This window comes from Dermacentor silvarum, chromosome 9 (assembly GCF_013339745.2).
Source record: "Dermacentor silvarum isolate Dsil-2018 chromosome 9, BIME_Dsil_1.4, whole genome shotgun sequence".
In the NCBI taxonomy this organism is placed as follows: Eukaryota; Metazoa; Arthropoda; class Arachnida; order Ixodida; family Ixodidae; genus Dermacentor; species Dermacentor silvarum.
The window spans coordinates 124,225,328-124,252,487 of NC_051162.1; the positions used below are offsets into that span (position 1 = coordinate 124,225,328).

Sequence of the window (27,160 nt, forward strand, 5' to 3'; positions counted from 1 at the left end):
GTCGGCTTATCAGAGTGGCTCTCCGGTGCAGTCACGTTTGCTCGCTTGGAACAGCTGCAAGATGCCTGGAGGTGCCGGAAGGTTCGTTGCTTTGTCGGTATATTCTACGTTGATAACAAGGTAGTGGTTGTGGTTAGTCACTCCGTAATTTTTTTTATATACCCTTTAGACGCCCCTTATTTTCGTACAATGACATTCACCACATTGAGTGCAACATCAGAATAAAAGAAAAATACGTCCGGATGAAAAATGTCTTAAGAATTTTAAGTTCTTCAGTGAGGCTTCTCAAATGTACAGTATTCGGACTCCATACGTAATGTCTCTGCAAGAGTGAGAGAACATCAACTATTTCATATCTTTCTTAACGCACCTGCCAAACTACATGAAAACTTGCCCGATAACAATAAAAACAAATCAAGAAGCTACACTACTACATCACATGACACCGATATCAGTCAACCAGCCGTGTACCTTGCACCTTGTTCCTCCAAAACACATACTATGATAGCTTGCAGGGACTTTCCGAAAGGAAGTGTGTGTGCGGAACGTTTTAACTGTTGATACTTTCATCAGTGGTGTTGCATTTGAGGCAAAACTTTTGTGGGCACGATAGTTTAGACGGCATCAAAACTGTTATGGGCACGATTGTTTAGACGGCATCAAAAGTGAAATCGCCTCGTGAGATGCAAAACTAGTGTCAGGATGACTTGTACAGGCAGGCCAGTTAGTGACACCAAGTCGTGTATAATGAAACTTGAAAACCCAGTGACAAAATGGCGCGAATATATGCGCACAGCAGTATCTCCGTGTGCGTGGATCACATGTCTAGTTTGCACAAGAACTGCTTTGCTTATTTAAACACAATGATAAAGATAACTGAGGCGACGTTGTCCTGATTCTTTTTCCTGGATAGAATGTCATTAAAAATGTGCTCCGTATGCATTTTTCTTTGTGGGAGTAGAAACAATCCTCTAAGCCGAAGTAGTACGTATTTATGCCCTGATGCCGTGGGGTCAACTAGGTGATTAATTAGTTGACAGTTATGAATGCGCATAGCGCTGAAATGGTTTCATTGTCGTTTATAGTACAACTTTGAGAATAATAGTAGCCAGTGTCCACGGGGATGCACAGTGTGTATCAGCAACCTAACTGCCTCTCAAATTTCAATTTGCTCAACTCGCGCTGTACAAAAAAAAAAAAAAAAAACAACTGTCTCTCTACTTTTTGTGGAAATGTATTTTTGTTCTGAAACGATCTTCTTCGGAAATATACCTAACGCAAGTCACAATTGACAAGATGTTTTTTAAGCCCGTCGAAAGTACCGCGTGACTAGCCGCGCTTTTATGTAGCACGTAGAGACCAACAGAAAGATGGATCGGAAACCGTTCATGATGGCCTACAATTTTCTTATTGACACTTTGGCTCTGAATATAATGTTTCATGAAGTTCAGCAATTAATAATGAATAATTGAGTACCTAGGCGAAATACAAACAAATAGTCTGACTTGCTCCAAGCAACGGCAAACATTACCTCGGTTCTGTCCAGCTACGCGGTACTCGTACATTTTTACATTTTGGCATAAGTTACGCGAAACACCTTGTATATTGATGCAACTTTCCGAACAAGCGTGAGTCGCAGACACTGGCAAAGACACTACACTAAGGCACCTGTATCTTGCCGTTATCATCAAGCTGTATTAACTGTCGGGGAGAAAATACATTGTCACAAAGGTTGGCATTTCATTTGCCGTACTGTGTATATGTATATGTAGGAGACAAACACTGGATTATGATACTATTCCACCATTTTATTATTACTCTTCCTCTTCTTCTTTCCGGTCCACCCTGGTTGGGTGTAGTGGAGCGATTCAAATGAAATCAAATCAGTTTATTATTATTATTACATCGTATGTTAATGACAGCATATAAAATATACAGACGAGGGTCCCAAAGTACAAGACTGCAACGGGACCCTCGATGAAGGTTACAAATAAATAATACAAGGATTAGCAGCAGTGCGAACCAAGGGAACAAATATATCAAGTAAAAAAAAACATTAGGCATAAATGAATAGAAAACATCAAAATGCATGAACGCAAAAAAACAACAGTAAGCATAAAGGAATACAAAACATCAAAATGCATGAACGCAAAAAAAAGAGGAAATTGAGAAATAAATATTGTATATAACAACACAAATCTAGTACAACTTAACAAGCATCAGCATCAAAAATTCAACAAATAATCTTTTAATGAATTCTTGAATGAAATTAAAGAAACTTTGGATTTAACAGACATAGATAAATGATTCCACAATGTGATCGCACAGAAGGACGAAGATGATTTACCGTAATTGGTAGAAACCTTTAGTAACAAAAAATTATTGTTAGCAGCAAACCTAGTACAGTTGTAATTTACTAAAAGATCTGAATCAATGAAATTTATGGCAAGTTGATTTGTTAATTGTTTATATAACAACAAAATTACACTAAACTGAAACAAGTTATTGATAGATAAGATGTTGTTGCAACGAAGAAGAGCAGTGGCGCTGACGTCGCGAGGACAGTGAAAAATAATGCGAAGGGCTCGATTTTGTAAATGCTGAAGGGATGAAAGATGATACTGATAAGTATTTCCCCATGATGCGATGCCTTAAGTGATATGAGAATGAATAAAAGCGAAGTAAAGACAAAACAGGGTCTGATGGGAGAAATATGAGCGTGCTTTAAGCAATGCACGAATGCCGAATGCTGCCATCTTTCTAATGTGAGCAATAAGGTTAACGAACTTAAGGTTAGTATCAAGTTGAACGCCAAGGAATGATGCGCTATCACTGACACTTATGAAATGCGAGTCAATTCTGATGCCTGGCAATGAGGTTAACTTACGTTGAGGTGATTTAAAAATAAGAAATTTAGATTTATTTGGATTAATAAGTAAATAATTTTCGTGGCACCGCTTGGACACGCCCCATAGGACATCATTTAATTTGGCAGCGACAGCATTAATACATGTTTCACCAAAGGAAATAGTGGTATCGTCGGCATATAAAACGCAGTGAGCCATGTGTATGCAGTCGGAAAGATCATTGATGTAAAGTAAAAAAAGTAATGGACCAAGTAATGAGCCTTGAGGCACCCCTTGGTTAATTGCTTTAGTAGCGGAGAAACAGCCAGATATGTATACCGTGTGCTTTCTGTTCAGTAGATAACTTTTAAGAACTTGAGGGCCGGACCTGAAATACCGTATGCTTCGAGTTTGTTAGACAGGACGAGATGATTAATGGTGTCAAATGCTTTTGTGAAGTCCAAAAAAACTGAGCCAACTACGCATCCTGAATCAATAGAGCGCTTTATATAGTCAGTCAGGGAAAGCAGGGCAAGGTTAGTGGAACTTCCTTCTCGAAAACCGAATTGGCATGGCTTCAGTAGATTAAAATTTTGCAGGTATTTGCTTAGGCGAATTATAAATAATTTTTCGATAACTTTACTAAGGGATGAAAAAATACAGATGGGGCGGTAGTTGGAAACTGACAGTCGGTCACCCTTTTTATATACCGTAATAACTTTAGCTACTTTCAGCGAGTTAGGAAATATTCCATTCTTGAACGCAAGATTTATAATTACAGAAAGTGGTTCACAAATAACATCAACTACAAGTTTTAAGTGCCGGGCTGAAATTTGATCTATACCGGGGCTGGTCTCTAAGATTTACAATTGCTGTCGACACATCAGCAGGTGTCACGGGAAAAAGAAAGAAGGTGTGGTCAGAACGAATTAGGTTACAATGCGAAGTGCTATGTTCTTGACTGAAAATTTCGAAAAAGTAGTTACTAAACGCGTCAGCAACAGTGTCATGGCTGTCATGTGTAATGCCATTATATATTACTTTCTGTAAAGGTGAACTATGTGGTGAGTGATTTAAGAAGTCGTTCAAGAGCTGCCATTGTTTCTTAGAACTGTTTGTGTCATTAGATAATTGAGTTTCGTAACATTTTTTCTTCGCAGTTTTCTAGCTTTCTAGCTGTCTTATCCTGGACAGTTCACATGGTATATAGCTCAAGAGTTATGACTTACGTATCTTATTACTTGAGACTGCTGTGGGTAGCAAAGTGATTACTAGTGGCCTACGTTCTTTGATAACACTGACAGGCTAAGTTGTTCAAAGCTGAAGCATTGAAAGGCTAATTACAATAAATAAGAAAAGTACAGATCCTTGTCCCTTTAAATATAAGTGACCGGGGAGATGGGCAGAGAAGATGAATTTAGTCATTTTAAGTTACACGCTGAAATTCAGTTTGAAAATGGACTATAGTGTTTAGAGGCATAATTTGTCAATTTCGTTTATTGCTCAGAGATGTATATTAATTGCAGTTTTTGCACACAAACCTATTATTTAGTTAATTCACCTAGAGTACTGCTTTGTCGTGACGAGGAACAATCGTTACCAAAACATCCTGCTTCTTCTCATTAAGGAAAGTGAGGTTAATCTGATGCGCCATTGTATAATGTAATATAAGGTACACTTTCGTGACTTGTTCACTGCAGCATGTTTACATGCATTTCAGTCACCAAAAGATAACGCGCATGACTTTTATGGATTTTTAGAGGTGCGGATCCTTCGATCAATACGATTAACAAAACTTGTCTCCCCGGAACTTCTCATCTGACGTGACAGCTTGTTAAGCAGTTTTTGTATTAAGGAGTAGGAATTGAAACTACGTCACAGGTGGTGTCTTCCATTTTAAAACAGTAGCTTTAGGGTACTTTCTTCCAGGAGCTGTCAAAATTCTTTTGCAAATCCAATGAAATGAAAGTACGCAAATATCCGGAGGTGCTGTGAATTCAAATAGCCCGGACAGGCATATATTTGCTGTTTCAACTGTTTCAATACCAAAACCTAAAATTTTGACATCATCTTCCATTATTAGGACATTAAAGTAATTTCACGATGCATTGGGGCGCAAATTTGCTATCGAGACCTATGCTAAGGAAGTTTGAATTTAAGGAAACACAAATTTGACGCGCAGGGTCCACACTTAAGCGCTGAGTTATTACGACAGGAGGCTAGGAGGCCGCGCACATATAACGTCAGTTCAACTAGAAGCTTATATATGTTTCGGTCTTTTGTAGCTTAAAGAGTCTTTTTTGTTCTTTTTCAGCTGCCGGCCACTAGAATCAAGAAGTCCACTGGACTCCTTGAACGGGTGATTACTTCTAATTTCAGAGATAGTCAATGTGACATTGAGTAGCCTTGATGATATATCGAACAGACCGTCTACGGCACTGTTGTGCAGGGGCGGCGCAGATAACGTTAATCATGAGGTTAAGAAAAAGAAAAGTCAGATACAATATATGCTTTTGCGACAAACGGTATTAAGTCATGAGTTCTTTTTTACAACCAGGAAAATATTCCTGCACTAGTGTCTAATTATTCCATATCATGAAATAAAATTTTCATATTTGAATTAAGGGTGTGACGTCTGGTGGCAATGCGGTTTTTAGTCTTTAATCAGCCTATTCAGTGAGTTTCCACGCGCTATGTCTTGCGTAATTATTTTTACAAACTCAGCTAATTGCCTGACTCGGAAGCTGTCTGTGGAAGGGGCGAGTTGTCTGATGATATTGCCTCGCACTGATTGCGAGCTGCTTCGTGACCGTCACAGACTGTACGCTACTGCAGTGTAAGTGTGGTCGAGTTGGTACATCATACGCTCGGACTTGGCATTTTTACACGGCGCGAATGGCGGGAGAACAGCGCTGAGTCTGTATCTTTTTCCTCTGCTCTGCCGCTGTTTGCGCTGTTTCGAAAACAGAAGCAGCCTACGCAGTGACCAGCCGGTTGCCGAGACAGGCTATGAGCGGAGTTGCTTTCTTTATATCACTTGTACAGTCAGTGGTGTCGTGGAGCGTGCCCACGTGATCACGCGTCACGTTCCTTACTTCACTCACTACAAGAGAGAAAAAAAGTTATTACGCAGGACATGGCACGTGTAAACTTGTTGAAGGCGTGTTTTAGGGTATACAATGACAACACATAATATATTTGACGCCCTTAATTAAAAAATAAGGAACTTCACGAACTAATGCGCTTTTCATATTTAGCTAGGTAATTAGTACATGGAATGATCCTGGTGTCGAAAGCAGACTGATGACTACGCATCGTAGATATCATAATGGGATATTGAAACATAGTTTTTCAAGTGCTTGACGTACGTTTTCTGGCACAACCTCCACAAGGAGCTTGAGCCGCACAAGGAGATTCTCTCTCTCTCTTGCAATTACAAGTATGCAACTTAGCTTAACACGTGCTGCTGCTATATGGTAGATTTACTAATTACATATGCGATAAAGCTGTTGCTCGCCAGAACTTGAAACTGGTGAACTTATCATTTTATTTTCTCTCTGACTGCAGTCTTAACATAAAAGTGGAGCTGAAAAATGGCCATGAAGTTCCATGCAAGTTGGACGCAGGAAGCGCCAGAAATCTCGTCCAATGCGTAAACTGCGGCTTTTACGCGCTTAAATGGCACATACTAGTATGCAGTCATAGTCTGTGCGAGCGATGCTTCATGGAATGCCAATGCTACTATTGTGCTTTGGACCAAATAAGGACTATGAAATTTAAGGTGATGTATGTCTTCTGTTTTCTCTCAGAATTTCAGTCGGTTTGCTAAAGAAAGGGGGTGGGGGCACGAACATTTAAGTTTGAATTTTCGGTATTAGAGATATTGAAGGTAAGCGTACAAGCAGTAACAAAGACTCGACGAGGTTTGCACTTTCTGTTATACATACTAAGCACAATATGGATGTCTTAGGCAATCCGATGCGACGGAATAAAATTTCAGCAAGTGAGAATGCTAAGAGAATAGAAAAATTGCACTTTATTTTACGTTTTACACATCAAATGAACAACTACGAAGAAGTAGAGATACCGATTCTTGTATATGGAAGCAAAAGAAGATTAGAAGCGAATACAGAAATGCATTCTAGGAAACAGCGAGAAAAATATTTCTAGAAAGGTGTTGCCTAGATGACATGTTATGAATTTGCATTTAGAGGCGAACTTGTATAATAGTGACACATATACATGTTTATCTTTCACCGGTGGCCGCTTTCCACCGGCTAACAAATGTTAAACGTTATCGCTCGGAGCAGGACGTGCCTGTATGGGAAGTTTCTAGAACGTTATTGATGCTTCATTCCGTTGCCTGTTTTCACCGACGCTTATGTTATCTGATTGTATGACCGACGCGAATTGCCTAGAACTTTCTGGAAGATCCGCAGGCATCAGGGATTAATCTGGAACCTTCGATGACTCAGGTATAAAAGCCGACGCGTTTCACCGCGGATCAGATTTCGACGACCGCCGACTGTGTTCGCCGCTTTCGTTGTGCTTCGAGTGTTGCTTGATTTTGTGGGTACAGGTTCGCCCAATAAAGAATTAGTTTCGTCATACACAGTTTTACGACTGTTTACGTCAGCGTCACTACTACGTGACAATAGCTAGAATTTTATGGACGGATGTCTTCAGATTAATCAAGTGCGCAAGGCTGCGGAGCGAGAAAAGAGTGAACCAAGAAGTCCTTTTTTTTTAAAGAGCGACAGAAATCAACACATTTCTCACACAGCCAAAAAAAGTTTTGTTTCTGGGTTTTACGTGCCAAAACTACGATCTGATTATGAGACACCCCATAATGGGGGACTCCGGAATAATTTGGACCCCCTGAAGTTTTAACGTCCACCTAAATCTTACTACACGAGTGTTTTCACATTTCGCCGCCATCGAGATGCGGCCGCCGTGGCCGGGGTTTGATCCCACGACCTCGTGCTTAGTAGCCCAATAAGATAGCCACTAAGCAACCACGGCGCGGGCACATTTCTCACACTACAGAAGTTTCCCTGGCAAATGGAGTAGCGTGCTACTCCTGAAAAAACGACGTCGCACATAGAACGACGCACTCGCACAAAAAAAAACACCTAAAACCTAACTAAAACCTAACTAAAAAACACCTAAAAGGAAACATGCGCACTGCCGACCAAAGTTAAGGCCGCCGGCACAGTGCCCAACTGAGCCGCAGCATTTTTGGAAAGTCTCACAAAGCTTTGTAGCTCAAGGCATGGTCTACGGCGTATTAGGCAGAACGTCATGCTTGGCACCCAATAGAAATAATAAAAAATGAAAGATAGCCAAAGGGAGCCAACAAATCATTGTAATACGACGGAATCGACAATATGAAAGGCATTGATTGTGACTCTCTTAATTTAAAGTGGCAGCAAGGAATAAGATGGTACATATTCTACGAAAAGTACAACTTACAGCCGCCGACGATTACACATGAGAAAAGAATAAACGAAGAATATGGTCGAACGGGAGACAAGACAGTAAGTTACGTGGCACGGCAGCCACGAAACGCTCTAGAAGTATGCGCACGTAGCTTCGGCCAAATTATTTTAAATGCGTTAGCATTTATGTGCTTACCCAACGAGAAAAACCGTCAGTCCATCACGTCAGATTACCACCTCCAAGATAGAGCCCGCCGCCGCGAGCGACTTTACCTTCGCGCTGCCTGTCGCTTCATCGCGAACGAAGCGGCAAAAGCAGAGCACCCGGAGCTATCAGCACACGCCGCACTCTGCCCCTGTCGCAGATTGTTTTCTAGATATGGGCCGCGCGATCGCGTCATACGCAGCCGCTGCCGGGGTACGCTTGATCGCGGTTCGTGATGGTCCGACGCGGACGGACAGGTCTCTAAAGAGCGATAACGGCTTATATTGAGCGGAAAGTCATCAGCGCACTTGGCGCGACCAGCTACAGTACTTTGCTTGCGTTATCAATATGCCCGTTAAAGAACCCCAGGTGGTCAAAATTAATCCGGAGCCCTCCACTACGGCGTGCCTCATAATCAGAACTGGTTTTGGCACGTAAAACCTCAGAAAGAAAGAAGAAGAATCGATGCACCTTGCGCCACCGTCCGTGCCAGTTGGCGTCATCGCAGCGCGGTCGTTTGTACTGGCTGAATCAAGTTTCATAAACATTGATAATGACACCGGGCTGCGTGCAGATAAGCAAGTGAGACAATGTTTACGCATACTTTGACAACTCCCCCAGGAGTTTCTGCGTGATTTTTTGATGTGTCAAGTACAGAGCATTTCCGCTGGCCTTTCCAGATGGTGGCGCTTGCGGTCTGCTTATTACAGGTCTGCATATTACATGAAATTTAATGCCTTGAAATCGGCCGGAACAGTAACTGTGCCGTCGGAGGGTGTTTGCGGCGCGTCTGAGACGAGAGTATGGACGTGGCTATGTGTTTTCCGGTCCATCCTTTGCTGTTCATTGTAGTAGCCATGACTCTCGCTCAGATGCTCTCGCTTTCTTTCTCCATCTCCCTTCTTAATTATTTTCGCCAGTACGTTTCTTGTAATATTTCAAGGAAGTGCGATAACGCATATTCTTTTAAGTGCTGAGTAGCGGTTATATTCCGATTATTCGCGCATGCGCAAACACTGGCGGAGTCGTAACGGTGCCTCTTCAAGGGAGCCTGCCGTTGCCTGCGCGGTGGTTTGTGTGAAATAAAGCATATTCGACTTCATCTTACAATTGGGATATTGGGACGCCGCAACCCATGCGTTGTAATTTGACATCAGCACACTAACACGGCCAGCGAGAGTTAAGAAAAATAAATACACCCACAGATGACACTGCAAAAATGCAAAAATAAAGAAGTTCCGTATGCCTATAAGCGAAAGTGGTGGCTGCTACACGGAACAGAAAAAGAGGAGGAGAAGAACTGATTTGATTGTAGTCAAATGTTTAACTAACATGCACTTGAGCCTTCAAAGTTTATTGCATCGATGTTAAAAATTGGTTTAAAGCAGTGCCATTTCTTGCTCCATGACAGCGAAATCTACGCGAAATTATTTTTTTTTCTGCAGGCAAAGTCAGGCAGCTGCAACAAGGCGGTGTTGAAAGATGTCCTCGTCCAGTGCTTATATTGCTCAGAATTTCGGGACGCAAATACCATTGCGGTACGAAAGCACTTCATTTAGTTTGATCTTGATTTGCTCAGGCTGATGGCGTGGCTGTTACCACGTTGTCAATTGTCTTTAAAACACATAGAACAGCTCCTTCAGGCCAAAAAAAGAAATTTGGCATTTACTTGGAATGTGTGTCATGTCTAGCGATAAAATACATAGCGACTGTGACTCTGGAAATGATCTTATAGCTAGTTTTTTTTGGATAATGCATGGCGGGGGGTAGCCACACAGCGTGTAAAGCTTTCGTAAATATACACAATTTGTTGTAATTTTTTACGCTTGAAATATGCACTCAAATGTAGCGGCATGTTTGGTGTTCATCAGCTTACCAGTAATATTTTAACGAGGAAAGCGTTAAAATTAATTGCTGTACGAAACCTATAATTGCGGTCTCCTTTACGATACAGCCCCTTATTATATGCTCTTTTGTGAAGGAGCGGAGATGGTTGTTTCCTCTCGAGAAAACAAATATCCCGGGAAAAGATGTTTTCAAGCTATACTTTTTCTTGGCACCACTACTTTCATGTTTAATGAGTATGTTAGAAAATGAAAATGCCTGGCAGTCTTGCGATAAACATAGGTTGCAGCCTTCCGTATTCCAAAGCTAATGTGAACAGCTGCAACAAAGGACTCACGGAGGAAGAAGGCATTTTTTCATCTTTCAGTCCAGCTCCCAAAGACTACGAGAAGAAAAAAAAATAATAAAAAAGAAATGCTCCTAAAGTCCCGGCTTAGATATTGGGGCCACCAAGTAGTCAATCAAGGATGCCGTGATCCAATTTGAAAACTTGTATCAGATATAACTGGCAGAAATGAGCTCCATCTTTTAGAGCGTAAGTTTAAACTTTTTTTCAATGGCTGAGGTATCTTTTTATGTTTTCGGTAATTCAGATGCGTTTCTGTCAAATCACAAATATACTCATAACAGCACAGCATATCATGTATGACACGCGACAATGTTGCTTATAAAATTGCAACTAAAGCTGAAGTTTGTTTATGCATATGTGGCCTGAACAAAGGCTTGCTTACTTTTTTTACAAGAATATGAAAAAATTCATGCAGTGAGAGGCTAAGGAGTGAACATGCCAGTTTATTTATTTATTTATTTATTTATTTATTTATTTATTTATTTATTTATTTATTTATTTATTTATTTACATATACCTTACAGGCTTCAACAGAGGCATTGGGTAAGGTGGGTCAAATGCAAACGTCTATACAAAGTAGGATAATAATACGGCAATTGAAATAGGATAATTGAATGATCACTCACACAAGCTGTGTGTCTACTGATTATCTTTATGGGCTGCAGTAGAGAAGCAAGCGGACTTCGGCGTAGTTCTTGGCCCTGATGCGACAGTGTGCCCGAATTTGTTTACACATGAATAGTACTCATTATTTACAAATTTTGCTGAGTGGTATTCGGAGTATTTGCAGAGTCTCTATAGGATATAACCGCTCCTTCCTCATTTTCAGACGACATTTGCAGAGCTTTCAAAATAATTTAAATCGAGCCGATGAACATGCCTAACAGTGACCAATTGTTATTTTTTCTGTAGGACCTGCAACTTATCAATAAAAATGCTGAATTGTGTGCACAACAGTAGCATGTACTTATTTGCGAGACAAGAAACACTGATATAAAGGCTCACAGCTGCATTTCCTGTTTTTGAACCTAATTTTGCTCTCACTTAGTCTGGTACGAAGATCAGGCTAACGGAGTGTTTCAATTCTGGCTAGCATTGAAGACAGTCGACGTGGATAACTATATCGACAGCTTCGAGCCCAAGTAAGAGAGCGCATTCGTAACTATACGGGAAGCGTCTCTGTGACGTCATGCTTGCTCGTGTGGATAAGCAAAAGCTAGAAAAGCAAACATTTCCATCTTATTTTCTACCTTTGCGAAGGAACAGCGCTTAGGAACGGAAGAAGGGAGAAGACAGAGCGCCCATGTCTGTCGTCTTCCTTGTCCCATTTCTGAGAGGAAGCTTTAGCTTGGGGCTTACGCCGATGCTGCCTATTCAAATACTCGCCCAACACAGAAACGCTTTCATGAAACCATCTCTGGACCAATTTCAATGAAATTCGTTGCCTTCGAGCGAAAAAGTTTCATTGTTGCGGCTGTCGGAAGCGGAATTATGGTTTAGGCTCTGGAAATAAAAAAGAAAATTGAAAAACATCTAACATAAAAAATAGAAGTATGAGGTTTACAAATCTGTAACTCTGCACAAGAACAGACATCGCCGTTCCGTGTACTGCATCCAGGAGAGCATCTAAACGGGACAAATATAGGAAACATGATTTATATCTTACTTCAGTTCGACACAACGTTTGCTTTAAACTTACTACTAGATGCCGTTTACGGAATTGGGATAAAATTTTTCATTGCTGAATTATGGGCTCGCAAACGCGACAGCTTTGTTTAAAGCTTTTTTCCAATTTCCGACAATTTTTATAAAACAATAATGGCGACAATCGAAAGTCCGCTTGCAAAAATTACTAGATGTTAACTTTGTATTTCTAAATACGACAAATTTCATCAAATTTGGTGCAGTTGTCGGCGGGAGAGACAATTTCTCCTTTCCCACACATTTAGATAAGATCCCCCGGGTTGAAGCTTCTTCATGAGCACGGTTCCTTCGCAAAAGTACGTACAAGCCAGCCAAAATTGGCGCAATATTGTGCAATGTATTTCTGAACCCATGAAAAAAAATACAACGTAATCAGCTATTAGCGCGTAAGAAAGCATTTCTATGCTTTCATATAAGCAGACGACCTTTCCGCCGACTTTCCAAGCCTTCTGCTACGTCGCCATTTCGCTTGGACACCAAGGTATCCTGCATCGCTTTTTAACTGAATTGAGACGGAGCGTTGAAAAGAAATTCCCAGAAATTGAAAAAGTTTCAATAATATTGAAGCACACATTTGCAAACGCATCACCCTCCACAAAACAGGTATAGCAATGCTGTGAATTCAATCTGTTGAGCATGCAAAGGAGACAAATATGACATTTGATTTGCACCTTACGTGAACTTTTTACAATGTTTTTGAAGAGTTTACCAACTTCCTACTCACAACTGAGTGGTATATTGCTGAGCGGTGTAAAATACATCAATTTTGTCCGCTTTAGGCTGTATATTACGTTCACTGTAAAGAATTGCGACATCGTTTCTTACAGCTGTTATAGAGTTTTAACTTTGATGCTTATGCTTTTTTGAAATTCAGCCAATTGAACGGCATTTAGAAAATCGTAGCATAAGGAACAAAAAATAGCTTCTAGTGCCACTGGCTTTACAGTTTTGTTAAACGCAACAAACCTCACCAGTATCTATCCAGGGCCTTGGCGAGAAAGACGGTTTCTCCGTTGCCATGTGTTTAGACAGAAGTAGCCGAGATAAAGCTTTTTAAGCCAGTGTCTGTAGTCGAATGCATTTGATATACAGGACCACATTGAAAAGGAACACTCGAGCTTATTTGAAGAAGAATCCAGTGGGACGCCCAATGCAGTGCAGGTGAGCTATATATAAGACGTACTCAACAGTACACGATAAGAATTTAGGAAGTGAGGGGGCTTGGTTATTAGTGTGTGAAGCTAAGAGACAATGAGGGCACAGGAGATTTGCTTATCTTGAAGTATACTTGAAATCAAGTCATACAATGAATTTTTACGTAAGAACTAGCCTATCCAGCTCTACGCTAAGCGTGTTTATACATGGAGTAATGAACTGATACTATTGCCATAATTTTTTCATCTATGAAGGCCAAGTAATTCAGTTGAGTTTATTAGCACTTGCCGAATGACTTTCTTCCTCAACTTTGCTGTTTGCGAAGCTAGCCTATATCTAGTGCGTTCTAAAGCTACACCAAACTTTTAAAACTTGCCTGTAGCAGATAGCACAATTTTAAACATTGAGCTGAATTGCTCCATGAGGCAGCTATTCCTTCTATGAAAAACCAAAATGATTATTTGAATGATTACCATAATTAGACTAATTACATTTGGGATAATTAAATAACGGCATTTATTTTAATCTACGAATTGTAATTTGTGAGTTTGCAAGGCCTATGGACTCGGTACGAATTGTGAGAATGGCACCGGTTTTGATATTAGCGCTGTAAAACTTGCGGTAAAAGAGCACTGTTGTTCCACTTACTTTTTCACCCGAAGGTTGTTATAAGGTACAGATTTCGGTGGCTCTCGTGTACGCAAAAAAAAGAACTATCATCTTCAGCATTGGCTCGAGTGTCGTCGTCTTCTTCCGCAGCTGGCTCGTTGGCGCCCCTGCGCTCGTGCTCGGCACGCGCTCGTGCCACTGCTCCCGCGTTCGTCGTCGTCGTCTTCTTCGTCCACAGCTGGCTGCGTTACCGCTCATCATTCCAGCATAGAATTTCACTTCTCTTCTGTCGCCGTAATGGGGAGGCCGCGTTTACGGGGGTATGAGCCATTTCTTAAATTTATGAGCCATTCACATTGTCTTACGTAACGGACAGACTTAATTTTGAAGCAATTTAATTTCGAATAATCGCAAGCGGAAATGGCGGGCGAATGCTGCCGACCATGCCACCGAGCAAACTCGAGACATCGAACGCAAGCGACAACGGCGGACTGCGCGCATACAGTCAGTGACGTCGTTCGGTCAGTCGCAGCCGCCGCATCATGGTTAGTTTAGGTGCACCCAGGACAAACAAGCTTCGCTTACCCCCCTTCGGTGGTGAGCGAAGGGGAGGTTAGTTTTGTATAAAAACGCTATTTTATGATTTGAAGCACACAATGTATTTAGTCGGACCCTTTGAAAATAATCATATCGAAACGGGTGTAGTTCTGAGAATTCTTTCCAAGTGGGCGCGATGCGCCTTGCGATATCTCCAGCTACAATTTGTAAATTTAAGTATACGCTGCAAAGTATTTAATTAAAAAGGAAGATATGTTGTGTAGTTATGTTAAATATTCGATCAAGCCTTTTTATTTCTCGTAGTAGTAATGGCCGCATCATCGAGTTATAAATAGCTCAATGGTTAGAATTGTGGCATCTGCCACAGGAAGCTTATAAAATTAGGTGCAGCTAAAAATCACCTGGTATATTCTAGACCTGGTGTTGATAAAAATAAACTTAATGGCAATCGCTTTTTGCAGTTTTTCGAAATCTCATACTTGCCTCTCATTCGGTGGAGAAGAGTGACTAACGGGTGTCCCAACGGTGAAAATAGGATGAAAGTCCAGAGGCCACTTTATAGAACAATATAAAATATGTGATTCAGCATGTGGAATAGGCCCGAACTGATGGCTTCCACTAGGATATGTGACAAAGAGTGCCGTATCTAAGAACCATACAATAAGAACGTTATTTTTACAACAGGGCCATATCTGGCTATCCATAAATATTGATAAGAAAACGCGAATGATGCCAGGGTTTTTATAATATTTAGAAAGAAAGGAATCTTTGGAAGAAGCAATTATCAATACATCGCCGTGTATACTCTCTAGCAACGAGATGAATCGCTATTTAATAAAATAAATGCTATTGCATTGTTGTGAATTTATGAACTTGCTTGAAACTAGGAATTTCAAGTGACGAGCTCAAGTGGGGACATAAAGATTCCTCAGTGAGATAAGCCGTAATGCTTTTTTTTCCAGTGTAAATCGGCGCTGTGTCTAAGAATTGTGCTATCTATTGCTGAGGTGTTTACTAATAATTTTTTTTGCTGAAATTCTTTTTCTCGTTACCATGGACCAAGAACAAAGAGGAACTCTACAGCAGCAAGGTGCTCTCCGATCTCAAGCTGCACAGTTCCAGGGACAAAGATCCGGAATTACTGAATCTGCAACAGTCAACGCCTCCAGAACACGTCGGGGATATTGAAAAGGTACTGACACTCAGGAATCACTCGAGCCACGGCCATTATGAAGTTACAGCTGACACACAATAATCTGTATATTTGGTGTCCCGAATTTTCGTTCAGCTCTAATAAATGTGCGCGCGTGTGCTGAGGCGAACGCATACGATAACTATTTATTCTAAAATTGGTAAGCAAAACAAAAAGTTGGAAAACGACATATTTGAAGGCTGTTGATAATGGCCTTGTTGCAAAGCGCTGTTCGCTAATTGAGCAGAAATGATGGAGCTAGAAACAAAAAAAATTTAAATACCTGCTTAATGTTAGACAAAAAGAAACGGTGACGTGATGCCGGTCCTGGCCGATGTTGGTGGATGTAGCCTATCCGGAGCAATTACCCCTCACAAGGGGTAACTGAAGTTTGCCGTTAGAGGCCTTCAACTTGCAGTGGGCGTAAAATAAGCTTATGATCGTTACAATGTGCATTTGGCCTCGTTTCAACGAAATTTCTTGACCTAATCTCACAGACTTTGTCCGCTCTATTGACAGCCGAAATGCGCAACATCCACAAAGTCGGAAAACACCACGTGCAGACACTGTGGAAAGAAGGTGAAAGACATTCCGAATCACCTGGCAGTATGCTCCGAATTGCCTGCTACTTGCCCCTACTGCCATGACGAAATCAGAAAAAAGGATATGAAGGTGAGCGCAGACATTTCATTTTGTTTCTTGATGGTTCAGTTTAATTAATCATCAGTTATCAATTCAGGAACAACCGTCTCAATTTGATTCGTTGGGAAGGGCATATGGGTTGTACGCGCTCAAATCCAACGGAAATTTGTGAACCACGTTTTTGTCACAAAAGTGCGTGATTCAAAAGAGTATAAACGACACCTGTACATTGTGCATTGTCTAAAATACGGATGGCGCACCTTCCATACACAATTTCTTGCGCCGTCGTTTGTTCATATTGGGTATTTCTTTCATGTTTGTCAAGTTTACCTGCAGGCAGCATCTTTACTAAATAAGCGAACGCACCTTCGTTTAGTAACCCTACCCGACACTAGCCTAGTGAGCGATCCCTATCAAAATAACATACTTCATATTATGTCTAGCTAAAAAAAATTATCGACACCATCAATGATTCTAGGAGATCCCATTGACAATTCAACACGGTGACCTAAATCAAGTATAGGCTGTCCTGCAGCTGACACACACGCACGCACGCACGCACACACGCACACACACACACACACACACACACACACACACACACACACACACACACACACACACACACACACACACACACACACACACACACACACACACACACACACACACACACACACACACACACACACGCACGCACGCACACACACACACACGCACACACACGCACACACACACACACGCACGCACGCACGCACGCACACACACACACATACGCATGCACGCACGCACGCACACACAAAACACCCCCCTCCTCACACACATCGCACAAACGTCACTAAAATACCCGAGTGTTTATTTACTTTTGATTAGCCTCCAGAAATACATTCGGGTTTTGCTGTGAAGGAAGCATTCCTGTATTATATATGACATAATATGCAGTTATGTGCCGCTTCGTGGAGGACGCTAGAGATGTTTCCTCGGGAGAGAACTAAATAGGCAGCAAAATGTATTGTTTGCACGAGATGCACCTTTCTTAGAAACATTGTTGGTGCAGAGTAGGTAAAAATGTAAATGGCCACCAGTGTTTGCGACGAAGATAGCGTGCGGCCTGTCATGTTCGAGGAGTCAATGACAAATAAAATAGGAAATACAACAAGGAACAGGAGGGAGGTTTTTTTTTCAGCTGGCGCAAAACTCATAAAGTGTACGCAAAGTTTTGTACGCAATCACCCATGAGGTCAACAGCTTGAATATATTTCAGAAATGTTCAAGAATAACTGTTAAAGTTACAGATTCGAAGTCAGTGCCCCGTTGAAAAGCAAGTTAACTTTGGGCTATATTATAGAAGTTCAGAGTGTTCGACTCATTCATATAGCTAGGCTTGGAGAGAAAATAATAAATGTCATCAAATTGTCCAGTAAATTTATCAGGAGAACTTTTAACAAGGACACTACTTTGTTATTCCCAGCATTTTTGAGGCAGTTACCTGAAATAGTTTTCTGGATCTCACTACCGCAGGGCGCGATGGAAACATTACAAACAAGCGCGCATTAGATATGTCGAACAATTCATATAAATAATTCTACAGCTTGGTTAATCAATCATAAATTCTCAGTTAGGTGATTCTCGCATTGTTTAGTCCCGCTGCTGGGGATGTCCAAGTATGTCGGGGGCTCGATTCCCGGCCACGACGACCGCATTCTAATGAGAGCGGATTACAAAAACGCTTGTGCACCAAGTTTTAGTTGTGCCGCGTTAAACACATATAATCAAGACTAATTCTAATCCTTCCAACGTACTGCCTCACGGGGCTCTTATGATGCGTCTGACTGCAAAATCCAATCTATCAAGCAGTCTACAAACAAATGATAATTTATGTTTGTTTAAGCAAATAGTGCTTTGTGAAAAATCTATATTCTTTTTGCTGTTGTACAGAATTGGATTCATGTTCTCAGAGTTACGTTTTATTGAGTTATTAGGTGCAATAGATAAATGAAGCTACAGAAGGGGGCCCCAGAGCACAAGGCAGTAAGGGGACCTCTTGTCAGGTAGTAGTAGCACAGTAAAAACTGCCAACAACAAAAAAGAAAATAAATAATAATACATCAATATTGAATTGTACAACATAACTTTGATAATACAAAAATAATGCAAAACGATGCCGGTAAAACAACAATGCAATACAAAATGATATGAAATTTTGCAAACAAGTATTATGATAATTGCACTCCTGCATTGACATATCAAATCAAATCAAATCAAATCAGTTTATTTCAACACCAGATGAGACAGTATAGCAGTCACAACAGTTCGTTGTGATTTATAGAAAAATTTCCAAATTATTTAAAAGCTTCAGTGTTATTCCCGTTCCGAGCTCGGCTAACTATAGTTTATTCTCCAAACTGTAACCTGTTTACTAGCATGTGCTTATGTTTGAAATATTCGGCCCTCGCTACCCTGGTCTGACAATATTGTGCAATTTACTTGCCTTTTTTTTAAAAAAATTGACACTTGCGTCAATTCCTGCATTTCCAGGCGCATGTTGATCAATGCGATCGTGAATCTAAAGAAGCACGCAAGGTAAGAGACCTGAATTTTTAAAATTTTTTTCTTCAGTGGGCTTATAGGCATTTTGATAGCACATTTTTTTATCACATAAAGTCAAAAGGTCAATTTAACAAAACGCGATTTTCAGAAATTCTCTGTTCAAAAGAAGTGTTTTCGCGATTCTCCGATAATAATAATTCAAGCTAAAGCATCTGAAAACCTGGAAGCAATGAAGTCAACTGAACTCTTTGCGTGGTTTAATAAAGCCTGGGAGCGTGAATACCTGCCGTAAACAGACGGGTCACAAGAAACTTGAGTGCTCAAAATGCCTCCAAAGTTATTCACTTTGTCCTATAGTTAATGCATTGTATGACTGCTTGAGCCCGGTGATATCTCTATTAATAAACAGCCCGTTTCGTTTTGTCAGCATTGCAAAAATTCTCATCAACTTTACCAGATGACACCCTCTGCTCATCGCAGCCTTGTTGAAACGGACTCGCGATTTCCGATAAATGCATACACCCAATGGCGAAACTCTTGAATGCCTTCTTTGTATAGTAATAGGTAAATGCATGGTAAAAAAAAGCATACGCTACTGTGAAAATTGCGTTGTTTCTGTTTTGCGAGAAAAACAGCAAAATACTTTCGACAATGTTTGACGAGCAGGAAAAATGTCTCATACGAGACTTATGAGAATAAACAGGATTAACGCAGAAATGCTTGCTCCAGGCTATCTGTACCTTTTATCTTTAATTCGTTATCAAGTAGCAATCTTTGTATAGAGCGTTTAAAACACAAATGCCGTGACATAAACTTTCGCCAGTCATAATATAGAAAAAAATGTGTTAATCTGTACGTGCGTGTTTATTTCATAGACAACGAAGCATTTTAATTTTATGGACTGGAACTTAACAGACGGTTAAGCCAGATGCCTAATTTAATTAGTTCTTACAGCAAAACACAGCGAATAGTGTCCCAAGTGCTACGCGTTTGTCACTGAGGTGTGCACACAGGGCGTCCAACGCACCTTGTGCCAAAATTTAGTAATATGCCAGTGAAACGTAGCTGGATAGAACCCACGTAATGTTGTTTGCTGTCGCTTGGAGCAAGTAACATTTTTTTGTATTTCGCCTAATCACAAATTATTATTTATTTAATATCATATATTATAATTAGAGCAAGATTTGCCAATCGCAAAATTGTCGGCCATCATGAAAAATTCCCCGTCCAATTTTCGGTTGCTCATACGTGCTACATAAACGTTTTTTTCCAAGTCCTAAAGAAATCTAGGAATACAAAAAAATATCCCACAACGAGCCGCACGGCCCTTTTTGCGTGCTTTTTCGGGCTTTTTTAAGGCTTGGAAAAAGCTTTCATGCAGCACGTACAGAACGACGGAAAGAGGGATAGGGAATTTTTCAAGATGGCGTGCAGTTTTTTGATTGAAATCTTGCTCTGAAGCTAATTTTTCAGAGATTATTTAATGAATAATAGCCTGTGATACTTTGCGAAAAAAATAGTCTGACTTGCTCAGCAACAACATTACCTTGGTTCTGTCCAGCTACGTTGTGGTCGCCTATTTTTAAATTTTGGCACAATGTGCGTGGTATAACCCCATGTCTATGTTTTGTGTAATATTAACTATTAGAATAACAGAACTTGAGCGGAAAATCAAGACGGGGGCTCACAGATGTAGTAGCACACTGTAGTGTAAAAGTTATAAATAGGGATAAGGCGCCTCATAAGGGCTGGCCATCGTTTCGATAGGAGGACTTTTCTTCGTCATAGGCGGCCGTGTCATCTTCGGTAGGTTAGATATAACAGGTTAGCAGTGACATCACGTGCAGTCGTTGTCGGTGGCCGCTGGTTGCAAAGGCAGAGACTGAAAGAAGCTCGCGATGAAGCTTCAAGTATTCTTGCATTCCTGAGAGAGACGGGCTTGGTTAACAAGTTACGACATACCGCCGTAAAGTTGAAAGAGACGCTCAGGTGGATAAAGTGCTGGCCTCGATTTCCAGGCTAAACTGCCCGTTTGCTGCAGCCAACCACTGACACCCCCACCACAACCACCACAACATTATCGTTGCTCAATGCAGCAATTCTCGCGGTCTGCCGGGCACTTCCGAAATGGCGAGTGAAAAGCTGAAATATTCTCAATAGTTCATGTCCCGGAATCTACGTCTGAAGCGGCCATCACTATCTAGCTATAGTAGTTTGTCGGCCAAAATTTGGTGGATATCTTCCTGGCAATCTTCAATCGTTGGCCATTTATAATTAAACAGATTGTAACGGACGCCAGCGATTAAGTTATGACGATCTTTGAAAAAGTGGCCAAATCTGTAAGGCGATTTCATCTAAAGCTGCATAATGTTCAGACCTGAAAATACTGCTCGTCTGTTGCAATCGCAAGAATAGGTGTACCAGAGTCAGGTATATATCAAACAGATGGGAACATAAGCGTTTAACGGCCAATAACTTCTATCAATTCCACAGAAGCAGGAGATTGCGCTAAGCGAATAAAATTTGAGCAGCAGCTCCTACCACCTATGAAGGCCGCTGAAAAGCGCTTCCAGGAGACATGGAAGTAAACTTTATTGTAAGAGAAAGCTCAGAGGTCGGACTTCCGAGAGAGGTGTGCAAATCTGAAAGCCTGCCATGTTCAAGATCCAGACGTAGCTGCAGGGCGCTGGTGGTGAGAACGAGGTAACCCATGCACTGTGAGAACTGTGGAATCACTACGACAAAGGTGAAGAAGATCGAATGACCACGACGACATGACAACACCGGATTGATCCCAAGTAGGGGTATAAAGATCGGAGTACCGTCCTTTGTATAACTTAATTGGCGAGACAACAGCCAGCCAGCCAGCCAGCCAGCCAGCCAGCAGCATCAGCAGCAGCAGGAAAGCCGAAGGAAAGGGTAAAGAGTTCTTCGCCTTGAAAAGACAGCAGATTTGAGCAGTTCCTTCGGCTCAGAACTCACTTACCGCGACAGCAGCATTCACCTCAGTGAAAACCAGCACTTTATCTTATGATTATGATTCATATTTATGGCACCTGCTGTCAGAAACTTGGCTGACGCAGCCCGACGTTTACATGAAATCGCTTCTGGCGGGTCTGTTTGATGTCATTGCCTCTGTTTTGGGCGCCTGCTTCTTCCCAAAGTGATTGTGTTCACCCAATACGCCGAACTAGACAAAAACTCAGTGATTATAGGGCGGCTTGTTATAAACCCTTATATTAAAGTAAGAACCTAAAGAAGGTGTTTAATAGAGTATGTGAAAGACAATTATAATGGCGTGGTAGTGCGGAAAGAATTGTGTTCTGACCTCTCCTTCTTTGGGATGTGCGGAACTTCCTTTGAGTACGATAAAGTAAACATGCCGTGGAATTAGCGCCATGTACACGGACATCACTGTCACACTGCTGCGGTGAAAGACGGCTACATTTATTTAGTTAAAAGGAAGGGTGTTATAAAGTTTTTTATTAGCAGTTGTTTGGCCAAAAGTATATTCTAATGTTTTATTTTTGTTCACAGTGGCCGAACATTTCACTCTATATATATATTTAATTTAAATAATCTTGGTGCATCGTGTCTATTTTTGTTTGTTTTGTGTATATCGGTTATATTTTTTTTGTTTCCGTCGTTCAGTAGGACAGCGTCGAAGCACCTTCCTTACGACATAAAGTAATCGTTGTGTACTTCGTCAGCGTGACAGAATTGACAGGCGGCCAGGAGTGACGGCCGGACAAGGCGAACCCAGTTTCGAGCACTTAACTAGGTGTGGCAGTAACGCAGTAACACGGCAAATAATTTTTGCTGCAGGTTATGAGTAGCAAACTTCAGGGACAGCACTTTAAGCAACAGAGCTATGGCAAAACTTTCTTACAAAAGTTGGAACCAGCGTTATGTGGTGGCATTAGAGGGTGCTTTTGCTTTGTCTCGTTTTAACAGGAGCACGAGGACACCTGCCAAGACCGTATCACGGAATGCGAAGATCACGAGGGAGCATTGCCGGAGAAAGATTTCGAGCCACACTGCTCAGAGCTATGTAAGCGGAACATCGCAACGAAAGCGCAGCAAAGTTAAGGTGAATCCTTGCACTTAGATGTGGAACAATGCTTTATTTCGCGCTATTCTTATGTCCGCTTGGTGAATTGTTTATAATGAAAAGGGATGGGGGTAGGAGGGGAGGGGAGATGCATAAAATGGCGAGATACAGAACGACTCGTAAAAACGTCTATTAGCCGTAGTCCCTGGCTTAATGTCATTTTTTTGTTGCGTATAGTGGCACTGCTGACAAGTTGTCATAATTTGAGTGGTTGCAATTATTTCAAGGACTTCAAAAGTATCAATGCAAGATTCTTTGAAATAGCGCCCATCTGCGGATGTGTTACTATCTACACGTCTAGCGAAGAGATCAGTCTGGACACGAGGGTAAATGAGATGTTTCTTAAAGCAACAACGTTTATTTTACGACGCTTATTAAATAAATACGACGCTTAAAATGGCAGAAAGAAAAGACCATATTATATAGTTACAGAACCAAACGTGCTTTTCATTAATTAGGTAGCAATTAATTCGCGAATGTAGCGATACTCTGCACTCAAACTTTGGTATCAACAATTTACAGTCTCACAACGTCACCATGCAATGAAGTACGCATGTCGGTTTGTATTGTTATAAGTGCATCAATAACAGTGCATGCATCCTCAATGGGTATTACGTATTACGCTGTAACAAAAAATCACGCTTATAAACCTACTGCCTTCGCGGCAACGAGTAAAACGTCAGAATTAGGGTTTCCCTGATTGCATGATAGCGCACATAAATGCATTTTTACACGTGCGAGTTTGTGAGGGCGTAACCCGAGTTTTATGGTCTCCTTGCGAAATACGAAATACCATGAACTCATTATCCCGTTAACATATTTTAACGTTGCCAGAAGAGCACAACTGGCATACTTGCCCTACTGGCAAAGTTGCGCAGCATACTTGATGTAAAACACACATTGGGAAAGAAAACAAGGAACCACACACGATGATTTGCATCTCCGTGTTTTACTTCATTTGTGTTTCGTATGAAGTATGCAGCGCAACTTGGGCGTTCATGTTGTAAGACCAACTATAGCCTACACACAGGCGTTTATGTTCGACCACTTGCTCCTCGCCCAGGCGAACAGAAAATACAATAGGAAGATGCCGTCGGTTGCTCCCTGCTACCGTGTGCTAGAGACTGCTTTGCGTACTCTTACGCCCTGAACTACCCGGTGTCGTCGAAGTGATTGGCAGTAGTAGAATAGGGAATGTCGACGAAGGCATCATTGTGACAAGGGGATTTGTTTATATGAGGGCGTCGTTGAAGCATCATAACAGATGACAGGCTTCCGAAATCAAACGAACGCGCGTGGCTACGGCAGCATGCCCAACTGCGCGTCACGCGTAAAAGTCGTTTTGCTTTCCAAAACTTGACTTGGCTAACGTGAACTTGCCTTGATATGTGTATTACTAACGCAGTCAGAGAGGAATCGACAAAAGCTGGTAGCTATTACTGCAAAAATAATTCAGCAGTTCAGGAAGCATGAACCGTGTTGTCATCGGTCTGATAAACCAACTGAAGATTTCATGTCTACAGCCGCACTTGTAGTCAGTTCTCTGTGATTTTTTTAGTAGTATTAGGGTGGCGTGAATCGCTGTCGCGCTCACCTATCACTGTTTCCAATATATGCTTAAGCACGATGCCTAGTACAGATCGAGAAATTCTAACAAAAATTCTTACACCATCATTTTCCCCGTTACCACTGCGGGATTGGACACTCTGGACTGTAAGCTTTCAATGCCGTTCAAAAGTGCGTACCATAAAAACTGGTTGGCGGTCCATTTATCGGTTACTACAGCCATGCCGCGAGAATTGTGCGCATTGACTAAAATGCACGTGTAGTACAAACTCCTTATGCATGCTCTGGGTTGACTATGGATTAATTGTTACTTACGGTTGCGCGAGGCTACGTCATGAAGTCTGCTCACCAATGCAGTGGTCCTTCATTGTCTCTGCGAAGATTCAAAGAATCGTAGCATTTCTTTGTGGCTACCACCAGCACACACTCTGCGTTTTTGAAATTTTGCAGATGTACATATGTTACGGATATATTTCGGCATTTAATAAGACATTTATGTGACAGACGTTTCATTGATTGATATGATTGAGACGTTTGAGATGATTAGATGATTGTGTGGCAGCATTTTAAGTCTTTGTTTGGAAGATTACTATGGCAAATATAGACCACACCAAAAAAAGCAAACCAGACAGCAGTTCTCTTTTTTCTCGGGGTATAGAGTACAGGAAGAAGATGATGACAAGAGCAAAAACAAGGAACTATACGATGAAATCCAAGAACTCAAGGATAAAATAAAAGTGAGTTTTGACGCATCTTATTAGCCAAACTGGGTTTAATATCTCAACGCACCTGCTAAAATATTGATCATTGACATGTTGCTTAACTTGCTGCTGAGTGAATCATTTTCTGCGATGTTCTCAAGAAGGATACAAAATTAACGTTCATATTTATGGACTTCGTGGGACTTAACACCAAAATGTTCAAAGAGATAGATGGAGATATGAAGACGTGATGTAGAAAAATTTATCTACGAATATTTTTCTCTACCTTGATATCAGTCTAAATACTTCGCTGAGAGATGATGCTAAATTTACGAAGCTTATCATCCTGCATTTCGCGAATAATTGCATAACTAAACTTAATTTTACAGTGCAGGTAGCTGTATGGTTTCAAGGACAGAATTAAGTGAAGGAACGCTGACACATATCCTTGCAAATGTAAACCGGACCGGCAGTAAACCTACATAAATACCACGCAGGTGTCATCCCCGTGGTAACCACGTACGACCAGCCGCGTGTCAAATAATTTGTTCTCCTTTCACGAGCGCCGATAACTGCAAAATCGGCAGGAATAATGTGGTCAATGTGCCCTAATTTTCGTGCTAAGAATATCAGTTAGCCAGTGCTCTCTGTTTATATCGTCCCGGATTTGTATACAATACAGCCCAGTGAAAAACACAAAATTTCACCTCGCTCGTTACCCGCTTTTCACCCGTTGTTATTTAGATACAGTAGTAAATCAAAAGTCCTATACACCTGCCAGTAAATGTATTGATTCTTCCTCACTTGCACGGTCACTGCGCAAATGTGGAGCGCTTCTGAAGATGATTTACACCATGTTAGCTTATGTTATAGTTCTCCAAAATGGCTACGCGATTTAAAATTTAATCGAGAGTTTTCACGGCAATTTTAGCGATTTCAAAGCAAAATGTAGGGACTATTATGTTTGAGTTAAATGGTGTGCACCGAAAAGGCAATGGCAACACTGGTTCTACTATTCATGTGCATTGATATTTGTTGTTACCAGTATGTATACTGTTGTTTAATTTTGTCATTTCAGACGACTGCTACATTATGAGCTACATTTAGGTGTTGATTTCTGCGTGTGTAGGCCCAGTTTATTACCTCAAGGAACTCTGTGTAAAAGCGTAAAAAAAACGTGTTGAATTATTTTGTCATGTTAGGTGTGGCAAATCATCAGGTCAGATAAGGACAACGTGAATTTGTTCTATTCTCATCCTGTACGAGCTCGTACTAACCGTATAATCCAGTATTAAGTGGTTTGATACCTGTTAAGGTAATTAGGAGTGCAGTAATCCAGAACGGTCCTAGCTGATCTATTGATTAAAGTAATTCGTGCATATCGAATACAAGTAACTCGAAGGAAAATCTAATGAGCTAATTGCTCTTTTTTTTCAGGTGCTAGAAGGAAGACTTGAAAAGCTAGAAAAACCTCTGCGGAAGATCATAAAACGACTTTCCGAAAACCGATAAGGATTTTGTTCAGTGGATATACACATTCGATGTTGTGAGAGTAATGCTAAAATTTTGAACAGTATACACATTGAATACTTTTGTGTCAAGGAATTGTGACAGCGAAAAAGACTAGAAAAAGCAAAAAAAAAAAATAAAATAAACAGAAATGTGAAAACGGTGGGTCCTTTTTTTTAA

The 27,160-nt window shown here is 41.0% G+C and overlaps 1 protein-coding gene across 5 annotated transcripts; it reads left to right on the forward strand.

Annotated features, from left to right (window-relative positions):
* Positions 1 to 27,160, forward strand: LOC119464232 (uncharacterized). 5 transcript variants are annotated; one of them, XM_049655533.1, is made up of 11 exons: positions 2 to 81; positions 5,161 to 5,205; positions 6,414 to 6,627; positions 9,935 to 10,027; positions 13,480 to 13,548; positions 15,773 to 15,883; positions 16,421 to 16,573; positions 19,082 to 19,126; positions 23,048 to 23,183; positions 25,429 to 25,507; positions 26,909 to 27,160. In XM_049655533.1, exons 1-9 carry the CDS (start codon positions 62 to 64, stop codon positions 23,180 to 23,182), a joined length of 885 nt encoding a protein of 294 aa, XP_049511490.1. In that variant the 5' UTR covers positions 2 to 61; the 3' UTR covers position 23,183; positions 25,429 to 25,507; positions 26,909 to 27,160. The 5 variants fall into 5 exon arrangements, with proteins under 5 accessions (XP_049511492.1, XP_049511490.1, XP_049511491.1 ...); XM_037725119.2 differs by having other exon boundaries at positions 3 to 81; positions 15,773 to 15,901; positions 26,909 to 27,158; XM_049655534.1 differs by lacking the exon at positions 15,773 to 15,883.

Coding starts and splice junctions, on each gene's coding strand:
- LOC119464232 (XM_037725119.2), top strand. CDS start 62: ATGCCTGGAGGTGCCGGAAG. Junction 5,206..6,413: donor CCACTGGACTCCTTGAACGG/GTGATTACTTCT, acceptor CTCTGACTGCAG/TCTTAACATAAAAGTGGAGC. Junction 10,028..13,479: donor GGGACGCAAATACCATTGCG/GTACGAAAGCAC, acceptor TTTGATATACAG/GACCACATTGAAAAGGAACA.